Raw genomic sequence first — 14,011 nt, 5'->3', positions numbered from 1 at the left:
TATATGATTTGATTCGTTCATTGCGTTTGCACTAAGGAAATAACTAGTGTCATTCATTAAATTATGAACCGACTCGAAACATAACCCGCGCTGAAGCTGCGTTTTCCCAGGAGAGTAAGCGATGCTCTTCTTGTGGTTAAGAGTTATCTGTGTATCTCCCGGAAATAGCATCCACCCATCTCGCACCACCAAAGCCATGTGACGATCGGTGGAGTTCCTCCAAACTCCTCCCCCTTTGTCACCAACGTCTAAGCTTCCGATTGGCAGTTTTTTCTTGTATTTTTGGTCGAGAGGTGTTCTCCTTCTTCCGGCACCCTTCGCTTCCCTTTCCGTTTCGTTCCAACCTTGCCTCAATCTCGCTTTATTAACACACTAAAGATTGACAAACATACGCTTTCACACGCACACATACAAACCTTCTAACACGTGCATATCTCTGTATACACACACGCATTAAGTTGAAACCGGGTATTGTTCCACAAAGCTAGGACAATGTGCAACCCATGTTGTTAAGTGTTTCGGCATTTCGAAATATTTGGGTGATTTGAAGGTCGTCAGAGTGACATAACTAGTTGGAAAGTGTTTTCCTAAGTAAACAGTTTCATTAACCACGTAAGGAGCTGTCAGCATCTCATAAGTGTGTCTGTGTTTATAAAGATATATAAGTGACCAAAAGGAAGTCAACAGTGGTCATACGCATCGTATGTACTCAAAACAAGATATCTGAGTATTTAAAAAAAAAAATCATTCACTGAACATATCTCTAAAATGTATATCTTGTGAAAAGTAACTATAAATATGAACTGGATAAGTACCGTACTTTCGTAATGTCGTATTTAACGACTCATTAATATTTTAGTGAATGTTCTGCATTACACAAGGATTTAGTTTGAACCAATTCTCTACTATTAGGCTGATGTTGCGTGGGTCAGGTCCAAACATTCGAATATGTGTTAAAATGTTCTGGCAACTTTGATTCGTCAAAGAATAATGCGAAGGGAACACATGTTATCTAAAAGTGAAATACAATTATGATGATATTGTATAAACCACCTGTGTACGTATAGTTGGAGGTCTTGTTAAGTGTATGATTTGCTTTCAAAGTTTTTTATTGGAACACATCTAAGTGCCTTGACTGTGTTAAGTGTCTATGACGGTGCAATAAGTTTAATCCTAAGTTAAAAATAGCAGCCATGGATGAATCAATAGGAGATACAGCAGTGAGTACCAGAGAGTGTCCTGCCAGTGGAATGTCTTCAGGTGAATCCTTCACAATAGAGAGTTTATTACGAAGACCAAAAACTCCTGACCCAATGGTAACATTAGCAGATTCCTCCTCTCCGGACAGTATTGGGATAGGTATATTTCAAGGTAGTGCTGGAGGTCAGGGGTTCGATACCCCTTTACCACCAACTTTGACAAGACGTCACAGTGAGCCATCACTGATTCATCAAGTGCATCCTCATCATCTTCATCATCATCATCACCATCATTATCAGCAACAACAGCAAGCATTTGTTTCACGATCTCATGCCGGCACTGATTCTTCTGACCCGGAGGAGTTTGATGACCAACCTGAGATTGAACCGGGAACCGAGTCAGGTGATGCCGTATCTACATCGTCAGGTGTTGGTATAGACTCAGAAGAGACTACGGAATCAGGTGAGTAATTCAATTTTAACCACCATATACGCGTATTATTATTATTATTATTATTATTATTATTATTATTATTATTATTATTATTATTATTATTATTATTATTATTATTATTATTATTATTATTATTTTTGTTGAAGTTAAGCAGCCTTTTTCAGCAAAAATATGTCTTTCAGCCTCAATTGATTTCGCTCAGTAAGCAAATCGCATAAGCTCTACGTATACTTTCCTACTTAATTATACAGAAGTATTATTATTTTTTGGTCTAATTTATATGTCATTGACCTGCTTACTAACACCGAGAGTAAGTGAAGTTGAAATTAAACTTACTTTCTTTCGATAATACTATTATATACTTGTCCACATAGACATTAATTATATAGCTTAAATATCTGAAATTTTCACTCGATCCGCTGCTACCTCTCCACTTGTGAACAATGGAAGCCTCCTTCAATCAAATTCGCCTTTTGATCTTAGCCTCACTCAAAGTCGACCTCATGATATCACATGACTTGTCAATCTCACTACGCTAGTGTCCCTTCGTAGTGTAGTGTCTAACGCGGGTGCTTCGTGAGGTGAGCATAGTCTCGGAGTCAATTCCCGTTGGAGGTGCTCGCTTCGAATACGAATTATCCACAGTATATTGAAATCTATAACAACATAAAATTTTATTTTAAAAAATTACGAACTGACTTCAGAAAAAGAATTGAAAAGAAAAATAATAATAATGCTAAAAAGCATAAAATTCAGTAAAGAATAAAATTGTGGTAATACCCCTTCTCGCATTTTTTTTTAAATTCCTTGAAAACACATAAAAGTCACTCGGTTTTGATATAATATTATGCATATTTTTTAAAACTATTTTTAGTAATTCCCTGTGCTTGGGACTAAAGTCAGTCACTCTCACAGATTAAATAAAATGATTAAAGTTATATTTCATAAAAAGATTAGATTTTCATGGAGTGTAGCATATACTTTCTGAGGCTCCACAATCACTCTTACTACCTGGATTTAAAATCAATTGAGAATGAGCGAGTTAAATTTTCCTCACGCCCAAGCTTTAACATATATGTGTTCTATGATATAAGTGTTGTAAATATTATTCGATTATAACAATATGATGTATATGATTATAGAGATTTTCACGTAATTTCTACTCGTGCAGTAGAGGCCAATCAAGTATCAGGACTCACTTACGTGAAGATTTAAATAAAATTCTATTATAGCTTTCGGATCGTGCAGTTGACGTCAATTAAATATCAGTAAGAGATGTGAATTCACTTTACTCACTATCCCCTTTTATTTTTAAAAAATGGTGCACAATAACATCGTAAAATAAGAATAGGTTTTGATGAAATAAGGAGTTTCTTTTTTTATTTTTTTAGGATTCTCAATCGTCTCAACTACTTGGAACTAAAATTGGTCAAAAATAAAGGAGTGAATTCTCTAACTTTAAGTGAAATATGTTCCGTTAATATCTGATAAAAATATTCCGATTTTTGTAAAATATAGTGTCTTTTTTTTTTTTTTCGAAATCAGAGAATTACTCATGATTTCGGGTTGAAATTAATAAGAGGGAAGATAGTTTGTTTATACAAACGCACAATAATACTTGTTTTTGTTTGGTTAAATTACATATTTGGATAAGTGTACAGAGCTTCTCAGAGACAATCAGTGATCAACTTTTAAAACAAGACTTACATGAACAAACTTCCAAGTTAGTTGAATTTACGCTTCTTAGAGACAGATTTCAATTCCAAGAAATAGTTCCATTTGGGGAGCCTCAACTAAAGAAAGATCAAAGTTTCATTTAAATCACCACGTTATTATTATTTGTTTGTTTGTTGAAGTTAAACAGCCGTTTTCAGCATCAACGTTACATGAGACTTGCACCTACAATTGAAGGTAAAATTAAAACCACTGTAATGTTCAATGCAACCAAACCAGGAATCGAACCTGAGACCCCATGCACCATAGTTACACGTGCTGGCCGATAGAAAGAGAGGAAGTTAGTCATTTTATTTATTTACTTAAAAGCCCAAGCTTAAAAATGTATGTTCTATGATAAGTGTCGTAAATATTATTCGATTATAACATAATATGATGTATATGTTTATAGAGGTTCTCACGTAATTATTACTCATGCAGTAGAAGTCAATCAAGTATCAGGACTCACTTACCTGAAGATTTAAATAAATTCTATTATAGCTTTCGGATTGTGCAGTTGACGTCAATTAAATATCAGGACTCACTTGACTCACCTGAAAATTTAAAAAAAAATCTATTATAGCTTTCAGATCATGCCGTTGAGGCCAGTCAAATATCAGAACTCACTTATCTGGAGATTTAAATAAAATTCTATTATAGTTTTCGGATCGTGCAGTTGACGTCAATTAAATATCAGGACTCACTTGAATCATTTACCTGAAGATTTAAATAAAATTCTATTATAGCTTTCGGATCGCGCAGTTGACGTAAATAAAATTCTATTATAGCTTTCTGATCATGCAGTTGACGTCAATTAAATATCAGGACTCACTAGACTCACTTACCTGAAGATTTAAATAAAACATCTTATAGCTTTCGGATCGTGCAGTTAAGGTCAGTCAAATATCAGAACTCACTTATCTGAAGATGTAAATAAAATTCTATTATAGCTTTCAGATCATGCAGTTGAGGTCAGTCAAATATCAGAACTCACTTATCTGAAGATTTAAATAAAATTCTGTTATAGCTTTCGGATCGTGCAGTTGACGTCAATTAAATATCAGGACTCACTTGAATCATTTACCTGGAGATTTAAATAAAATTCTATTAAAGCTTTCGGATCGTGCAGTTGAGGTCAATTACAATCAGGATTTAAATAAAATTTTAGTTTTAGGGGGAAAACGTAATTTTGTCAAATATGCTTTATTTTCCTTGAGAATTTCCGACCACCTCAATTGTTTACAATTTAAATGGACCAATAATGAAGAAACACATTCTGCTAAAGTTTATGTAGCATATTTTCGTGATTACTTATTAAATTCACTTACATTTTTATAGAATATTGTATATGTTTTGTCGGAGATTAAATACTTACTTCTATTGTCTAGGGTTAAAATCAGTGAGAGAGAGAATTTTGCAATATAAACCACTATATAAATTTTGCAATATAAATTATGTAAAAAGTACTCGATTTTGACAAAACATTGTATGTAATTAATATGTAGAGCATTGCGATGATTTCTACAGTTCGGGGTTTAAAATCTGCCAAGAATGAAAGAATGAATTTACCACTCCGAATTAAAAAAAAGAAAAACTATAATTTTCTTACAAAAAATGTTCAATTTTAACGCAAAATGATTTATAGGTTCTTTCAAGTTTCCTATCATACCCTCTGTGTGGTGTTAAAATCTGTGAAGAATAAAGAGAAGAATTAATTCCCCCGATTTTTTTAAAAAAAGTCACACGATAATTCCGTAAAAAATATTCAATTTTGATAGAAATATTTTGCATATTTTGTTTGAAGCTTTTCCATAATCCTCAGTGCTTGGAAACAAAATTAGTCAAGAATGAAGGATGAATTTACCTCTGTAATGTGCGAAGATAACCGCAATTTGAAAATTTTTCACAATAACTTCCGTAAAAGGAGAAAGTTTTGATGCTAAGACTTTTTGAGGGTTCATAATGATTCTCACTACTTGCATTTATTATCAACTGAGAATGACAGTGAACTTATTTCACGCTGGTTTAAAAAATATGTTCTATGATTACGTTTGTATATACAAATTACTTGATTTTGCCACTATGTGGTGGATACGTTTATTGAAGATCTTAAACAATCTATACTGCTTGGAGTCGAAGTCAGTAAAAAATGAGAATTCGCTTTACTCCCTTCGTTCCTTATGATTTAAAAAAAATGTTCCACAGTAATGTCGTAAAATAAGAATGGATTTTGATGAAATAAGGGCGTTTTCGAGGATTCCCTATCATCTTAACTGCTTAGAATTAAAATTGGTCAAAAATAAAGGAGTGAATATTTTTGATTATAAATATAATACGTTTCGTGAATATATGGTTAAAATATATTCTGACTTTTATAAAATATATAGTGTACTTCTTTTTTCGAAATCAGAGGATTATTCTCATGGTTTCGGGTTGAAATTAATAAGAGGAAAGCAGAATAGCGCTCGTTTATACAATGCTCAGGATCACTTGTATTTGTTTGATTTAATTCTATATACTGTATATTTGGGTAAGTGTACAGAGCTTTTCAGAGAGAATAAGTGACTTTAAATAAAGAAGACTTACATGTGTAGATTTCCAAACTTAGTGTTGAATTTACGCTCTTCTTATAGACTGATTTCCATTTCATGAAATATTTCCATTTGGAAAGTCTCAACTAAAGAAAATTCAAAATTTCATTAAAATTGGACACATTTTTTTTAAAGCAAGTTATAGTGGAGGAATGCATGTCATGTCAAAGATGCGAGTGCACTTACGTTCACTTTAGAAACACTTCTGTACGCGCTTTTTTTTTTTTTTTTTTTTTTTTTTTTTTGCATGAATCTCCGTGAGGCAACTAATATTCCCAAACTAACATAAAAAGAATCAAATACGACATCAGAATCTCGTGAATAGGGATCGAGGGCAAGGAAAGATAAACTTGGATCTCATGAGAATGTTAATTTCTGATCTGGAACTTTTAATTCTTTTCCTTTGCTATGCGCACAAGACAAGTCGAGGCAGGATTTTCCTGACAAAATTCGAGTAGAGACACGGCTCTTCCAATAGTAAAATATATATTTTTCCAGTCGAGACATCACTTTTACAGCACATTTTCGAGACGAGACAGTCACAAATCTTGTCTCATGCGCATCCCTATAGCATCTTTTTTAAAAGAGAAAGGAGAGTGAGAGCACATACAAAAAAGATGAAGCATCTCAACTGGGAATGAGAGTATTGATGACTCGTTGATTAGTTGAAGATTAATGAGATCGTTTCACATACTATAATACTAACCATAGACTTGGAAAACTATAATTGAAGAGTATAATTCATAATATCTCAGTGAAGTTGATCTCCTCACTTGTAAAATGGAAATTCGAAACACATATACTGCAAATCTTTTGTTTTGTTAAATATTGATCGTTACTTTCGAAAAATGTAAACTGATATTAAAAAGAAGAAAATGAAAACAAAGTTTGAAAGAGGAGGGTTTGAATCACTGGCTTTCCAAGTTCAAACAGGAGTTCGAGACACAGATTAAACTTTGATCCAACTTTACACTACTTTCCCAAATTTAAAATCTAGATTGAGAAGAAATAAATATTTTTTTATTGATTCTTTTAAGTAAAAGACAAGTAAGTTTCATTTCAAATTATTAAAATACTGTAAACTTCGAAACTATGTAAAATTAATACTGAAGTAGTGTTCGTAGGTTTCCTTAAGAAAATTTTTCTCAGCTGACACATTTTCCCCCCTTTTCTTATCCAATTTTCCCTAGTTTGTTTAGTGTCTATTTGCTATAGTAGAAATTATGTGATAAGATTAATTTAGTTATATTAAAGGAAGTGCCAACCACATTCATTATTCATTTGTTTTTTGCTTCCATTTCTTTTACCTTTCCCTTCATTTTTTAAAACAATAAAAACACATACACTAGCCAACAATGGGTGCAAATGATGCTACTTTGAACATACGCATAGATAATCTGTTGTATTGTTTGGTTTATTTCTGAAAAACGAAGAAAAAATTAAGCATTTAACTTTGTCAATGAGTCAGCGCGAGAATTCCTTAAATTTTCACGTTTCATCGAAAAATTCCCTTTTCCCTTTTTGCTAAGTTTACCTACGAAATTTCCCTCAAACTATGAACACTGTACTGAAGCCGTAAACAGTAGATGTTTAATTCTCGGTAGCCATATAGGGGATACGTTCAGAATAGAACTGTTCCTCGGACGCTAAATCCGTATCAAAAACACTTTTATGTAATCTGTTATCTAGAAAAAAAATATTCAAACGGCATGGTGTTCTAGTTCTTACTATTTTCTGTTTCCGTAACTTAGATTTTTTCCTGGGGGCCAAGCATTAATACGCTCCGTAGAAAAAGTTGTTTTTGTAATTCTTGGGACCCCTCTTTCCATCTTTTTCTTACACTTTGTGGGCCTCCGGAGCCTGTGGGCCCTCCCGCACGGCAAGGTATGCGGGGCCGTTAGTTACGCTCCTGGGCTCGTTCCATACATGACAAATTAATTAAGGGGACAATATTGACAAATCTCAAAGCCATACAAGTAAATTTTTATTTTTAGGGCCCTTAATAGTAGATATTGTTTACTGAAATGGGTCCACGACTCATTTTTGTTTTATTTACCTTTTGTATGCTGTTTTGTTTATGTAATGTACTGAACCTGTTTAATGCTTCATTTATAATTTCATGTTCGTATCGTATATGGAGTAAGAAAATTTTATCTTAAAATTCCCCCCCCCCCTCGAACGGCGGTGAGCTTCCCTGTGGGAGCAGTTGCCCCCCACAAGTTACGGCCCTGAGTGGAAAATAAGAACTGAGATTAAACTTACTATTGTTGGGACATTGGCCCATGTAGATAAAAATTAAACTTGAAATGGTAGTAGATTTCTATACAAATTTAGGTTTGTAAAGAGGGATAGAGTCGGAGTTTAAATCTATCAATATAATACTGATTCCATATCAAAAACTACTTCTCGCTATTTAGTTCTGTTTATTTCATTGTGATGGTGATAAGTGTTGAGATCGGAAAGTGTATCTTTCCACCACTCTTTGAATAGACAGATAACGATGGATTTCGATTTCATTTGATTTCAGTTTACCGTCCCTTTCAGCAGCGAGGCTATATGAAACGTGAACCTACTGTTTAACGTGGGATCCGAAACACATGAGCTCCCACCGGGAATAGAACTCGAGCCTCCCACGCCATGCTAACCGCTGAGCCACGAGAAAATTCGAGATAACGATGGAAATTAAACGTATTCTTTGAAATGCTGAATCAATACCAACAAAGCCATTTCTCGTCATCTCCTACCATTCATGTACTATGGAAATCATCATTGAAACCGGAAATGGAATTATACCACGCCTGGTTTAAGTAGAAAAATAAGGGTATAGACACATTTTACTCTTGGGACGACTACAGAAAAGCACGTCTTGCTATCTATTACCATTTTTGTTCTATAACGATTAGCATTAAAACCGGAAATGGTCTTATTTCTAGCACTTCCAGTTTGAATAGGGAGTTAAGGAAGCAAATGGAACCTGCTGTTCGAACGCTGAATCGATTTTTAAAAAACACAGCTTATTTTTTTCCTAAATTGAAATATGTATTGAAACTGGAAATTTAGTGGACCTCTATCTCTTCCGGATGAGATATAAGGATTAAGAAAAAACCCATTCTTTTGACGATGAGTCGGTTGCAAAACACAGCTTCTCGCTATCTATTGCCGTTTTCGTTCTATGACGATTAATGTTAAAATCGGAAATAGTTTATTTCTACCACTTCCAGTTTTAATAGATGGTTAAGAGAAAAGACGAAACCTACTCTTGGAATCCAGAATCGATTAAATTAAACCGTTTCTCGCTATGTCTTAGGTACTGCTTTTGTTCTGATACCTGTCAACAGACAGACGGGCATAGTAGGTCTATCAAATTTCCGATATTTATGCATATCATAGTTTGGAAGTCTTAAAAAGTAAAAAAGGAAATTAAAAGTTTGTTTGAATAAATTTAAAGCAATATTAGAGAAAACAAATTTTGGATCCTCCAACTTCACGTTATTCCCTCAATTCAAAATCTTGATTCAAAACATAAGTAGCTCGTCTTTTTGTAGTTATTGGCAAGACAAAAGTAGTTTCTTTCATGAGTTATAAATAAATATTTAGAAAGAAGAAAATAAAAACTTCGGGCAAGCTTCGTGCTAACAGCCACAATTTAAAATGGGGATGCAAAACATATTTAAATATGATACCCTTTACGGTACATACTTTTTTTTTTTTAAATATTTATAAAGCCAAAGCTCATTAATATTCAATAAAATTCATTATGTTCAAAGGCATTTAATTAATGTTGAACCAAACCTTGAATTTTCTTCTGGTTTGGAAGAAAAAAGCAACTAAGCCCTGATTTCTTCCTTCTCTTGTTTCTGAAAGTACTAACATACAGGAAGTGAGCCATAGACCTGATAAGATGATAGTCATTGGGAACAAGACCGGGGCTATAAACTGAGTGAAGTAAAAGTTTAATTCTAACAAGTTCCTATAGTTTTGAAAGGGATGGCGTGTTACGTGTGGCGAAGCTGCAGCGAAACTCGTCTACCGTTGATCGAAGTTCAATGTTTCTGTGACAAACAGCGTACGTACATTTGCTAGAGTTGTTCAGAGTAAATCTCGGCTGTGGTTCCACGATCATTTTTAACAAATTCATTTTAGACCTTTACAGTCCACCATACACATAACAACACCTTGTGCTCAAACCTCACGTTTGGCTACTGGTTCTGGTAGCTGACTAGAGATTCATCACTGGTTTTTCATGTTTGAATTACGATAGAAAATATATTTTCTTCTGACATCAAAATTCGATAGTAAAAGCGATTATCACAAGGGTTTTGTAGCGGCTGGAGATACACATTCACACATCGTTGGGTTTGTGCTGAAGTCAAATCACGCGGTACTTCTCGGTAACTTCTGTTCATCTTCACTAGTAAGTGAAGGTGATCTACAATGCTAGACTGTGAAGTGTCGAGTTCTGTTGCTAATTGGCGAGTTCTGGTACTTTATAACTTACTACACGTATTTTCTCCAACTATGATCATTCAATAAATATTGGAAATATGCTTATTTTAGGATTACGTACCCCCCCCCCCCAGAAACATCTTCGCGTACCCTCAGAAGTACGCGTACTCCCGGTTGAATAGCACTGCTGTAGACGAAATGAAATAATTAATGAGAAACAAATGACCGTATGAAAGAATTGGTGGAATGATAATGTGTAAGGAAACGGGAGAGCACAAGAAAAACACATGATACGATATTGTTTACCACAAATGCACATGACCTGGCATTGAATCTGAGACCCTCGCATTAGAGATGAGAGCTCGAACACAGTCACCGTCTCTTTCCTCCATATGTTTTTCAAATTGAGATTTGAAATCGGTGATAAGAAACATTTAAAAAAAAAAAACTCAGAAGAATCAATAACTAATAATAAAAAAATAAAGTAGTTTTGCTTCAAGTGCTAATTTTAACTTGGAGAGTCAGTGTGAAGTTGGCCACGTACATTTGTTTTCTAAATAGATTTTTTTTTTTTTTTAAGCAAACGATTTTTACTTTATAACGATCAATCAATAACAAAAACTAAGCATTTCATTTCTAAGCCTCAGAGTTTTGTTGGAACTATCTTTGCAACTCATCGTGCTAAAACAATACTCTGCAATCCGTATTTTGAAAATTCTAATACCTTGGCCAAGGCAATATTCTGAGATCTGTACTTAGAAAATTCTAATACTTTGACTCTAAATAAAGATCTCAATTTTGTCCAAAGAAAATCCACATTTGCTTGATTTAATTCCAACTGTAGAAAGAGAACCGGGCTTTCCACAGAAGGATGGGTGACCATTAAAAAAAAAAAAAAAAAAAAAAACAAGACTGTAATTTGAATTTACTTTTAAAATTGGAGACCAGCATAAAGTTAATATTTTCATTTATTTTATAAATATATCTTAATATTGTTTTTCTAAACAAGTTAATTTTACTTCTAAACTAGAGATGCAAAAAAGCCGGCTTTTTTGAATCGATGGTTTTTTTCACATAAAAAGCCGGCTTTTTTGGGAAAAAAACGAGAATTTTGGAAATTTTGGCTTTTTTCAACTTCATGATTTTTCTATCTAAATAGCTTTCTTATAATATATTCTATAGTTAGATAAGAATTACATGACCTGAATGTGATATTTCGCTCTGAAATTCACCATCAAGATGGATGGAGCACATGTTTTACGAATTAAAGCTAACATGAAGAATGTAGTATTTGAGAGTAATTTTAGAGGCTTTTTAACTTTATTTTAACTTTTGAGTTATCGACATCTTTTTTCTTCTCTAGTTTGTCATCCGTGTTTTATTTCTAAGAGCTTTTAATACTCTAGCTTCTAGCGCAAAAGTTAAACTTGCCCGTTTTTCTATTTATCCGTCAAAGCGTACGTTTTTCAATATATCCGTCAAACCGTACTTCCACATTTCTGTTATACTGTAGCTGTGAAGTGATTTAGCAATAATTTTCCGGACACAACCTTGAATACCAATTTATACAAATAATCAGTAGCGGATTTAGAAAAGTACTTTAGGAGGGGTTTTTCTGATTGTTTCGTTTCCTAAAATGTCCTAATTTTATTTGGGAAGTGCTTGAAGTTTATGAGTACAGGCATAACTAATATTTCGTTTCGTTTATATGTTTAGCAATAATCTTCCGGATACAACTTTAAAAATCATTTTATACTGAGAATCAGTGGCGGATTTAGAAAAGTATTTTGGGAAGGGTTTCTTACTAATGTTTAGTTTTTTTAAACATTCGTAATTTTTATTTGACGGGAGGTTAAAGTTTATGAGTAAAGGCATAAATAATAGATATTACGTTTGTTGCAGACATTCCGTAACTTTGGGAAACGGGCTTCAGACCGAAAGACCGCCCCCTAACCTTCGCAAAACCGTCACTGCTGGTAATTAGTAATAATAACGATTTAAAAACAATAAAAAAGGAAGTCGCCCAACTCACAGTACACGCACTACTTCTACATTCACAGATGGAATGAAGAAAAGCTTTCTCAGAATGGTCGAATGCTGGTTGAATCCCGGACTTCTCGATAGAAGCGCAAAAGCTAATCACTCAGTCATGTTTGTTGTGCAGTTGTATTTAGCTTAACTTAAATATATTCCGTAGTCTTTTTTTTGGGGGGGGAGTTCCGTAATGACATGTTGAATCCCTTTTGTTAAAAATTCAGAAAACTTGAAGATTGGGTAAACCACAAAAATAAAAAGAATGAAAAATGCGAATCGTGTGAACTTCATGGTAACGTTTCCAGATATCAAACCACCTGCAATAGTTTTATTTCCCTTTCACCTTTTAATCAAGGTGTCCCATGTTCAATTCTCGGTCGTACCACAAACCTTCTTTCATGCGTAACCCAAGTAGCGGTTCGGATGTCAGTTTAAGCGAAAGTCTTCTCCTTGATAACCTCGGTATTTCGTAAGGATGTTAACCCTAAATATACGAAACAAACCAAATTGTATATTTCTGCATGCCTAAATGCGTGTTGTTTTATAAAGAAGCCAAGATTGCTTAAATATATTGATAGAAATTGGCAAAATATATCGATTGCCTACGTAGCTTCCAACATTAGCTTGGATTGGACTTTCAATGATATGTACGTACTAAATTTGTAATTTAATACCTCAGTTTTAGCGTACTGGTTATGGTACGTTGACCTTTAAATTTTACATGCAAAGCAATAACAGGATTTTCCCGTTATTGTCTTACATTTCAAGTAATGACGGGATTTTCCCAATGGCTAGGGCGGGAGATTCTCAGCTTAAGAAATTTACTGACCGCACTTCTTTAAGCTTATGGGAGTTCTTCCGGCATAACCCCGCTGTTGCATAATAATATCAAGGCGAAACAAACTTATTTCTGTGAATATGTAATATAAATACATAAAGCAAAAAATCTAAGTCAAAAAAAGCCTGGTTTAAACCAAAAAAACCTGGTTTAAACATCCTCCCAAAAATGGGTTTTTGGCATTTTCAAAAACAACCATGGCTCTTGCCAACTCTGCTTACTTTTGTATATAGGAGGTTAAAAAATTCTTATTATATACATTGGTTAATCCTGTGGAATTCATAATGTAAATATGTTGAAGAAAAATTGTTTGAAATATTTTTTCAAAATTCATAGTTTATTTTCGATGTTTTATATTATTATCAGCATCAACCACTAATTAAATGATTTTTTGTGTTATAGAGAAGCGATACAAAGTCTGTTTTATCAATTTAAAGCAGAATTTTCAAAAAAGCCCAAAATTTCCCAAGCAAAAAAGCAAAGCAGAAAAAACCGAGTTTTTTTCCAAAAAAAGCCGTTTTTTTTCCAAGCCCTTGCATCTCTATTCTAAACACTTAATAATTAATGAAAAATATGTGAGTCATCTGGATTTTGAGCGCAAATCTTAAATTGGGGTTTTAAATAAAAGAAAACAAAAGATTGATGGCTTCAGAAAAATATTTGGAACGAGAAAAAATGAACAAACAGATGAAATTGAAAAGTTATACAAGATAGGTTTCATAGTAATTACACAAAA

At 33.6% G+C, this 14,011-nt stretch overlaps 1 protein-coding gene across 1 annotated transcript in view; it reads left to right on the top strand.

The window, feature by feature from the left end:
* Positions 1-339: 339 nt before the first annotated feature.
* The window catches only part of lms (lateral muscles scarcer), an 80,950-nt gene continuing 67,278 nt past the window's right edge, over positions 340-14,011 (top strand). The window contains exon 1 of the mRNA XM_081735845.1: positions 340-1,662. Within this exon, the coding sequence (XP_081591971.1) occupies positions 1,194-1,662 (469 nt within the window). The 5' untranslated portion in view covers positions 340-1,193. The remainder of the gene's footprint in view (positions 1,663-14,011) is intronic.

This window comes from Thermobia domestica, chromosome 13, assembly GCF_964235325.1.
Source record: "Thermobia domestica chromosome 13, izTheDome1.hap1.1, whole genome shotgun sequence".
Lineage (NCBI taxonomy): Eukaryota > Metazoa > Arthropoda > Insecta > Zygentoma > Lepismatidae > Thermobia > Thermobia domestica.
Note: the sequence above shows the minus strand (reverse complement) of the source record. Positions and strands in the feature narration are given on the sequence as shown.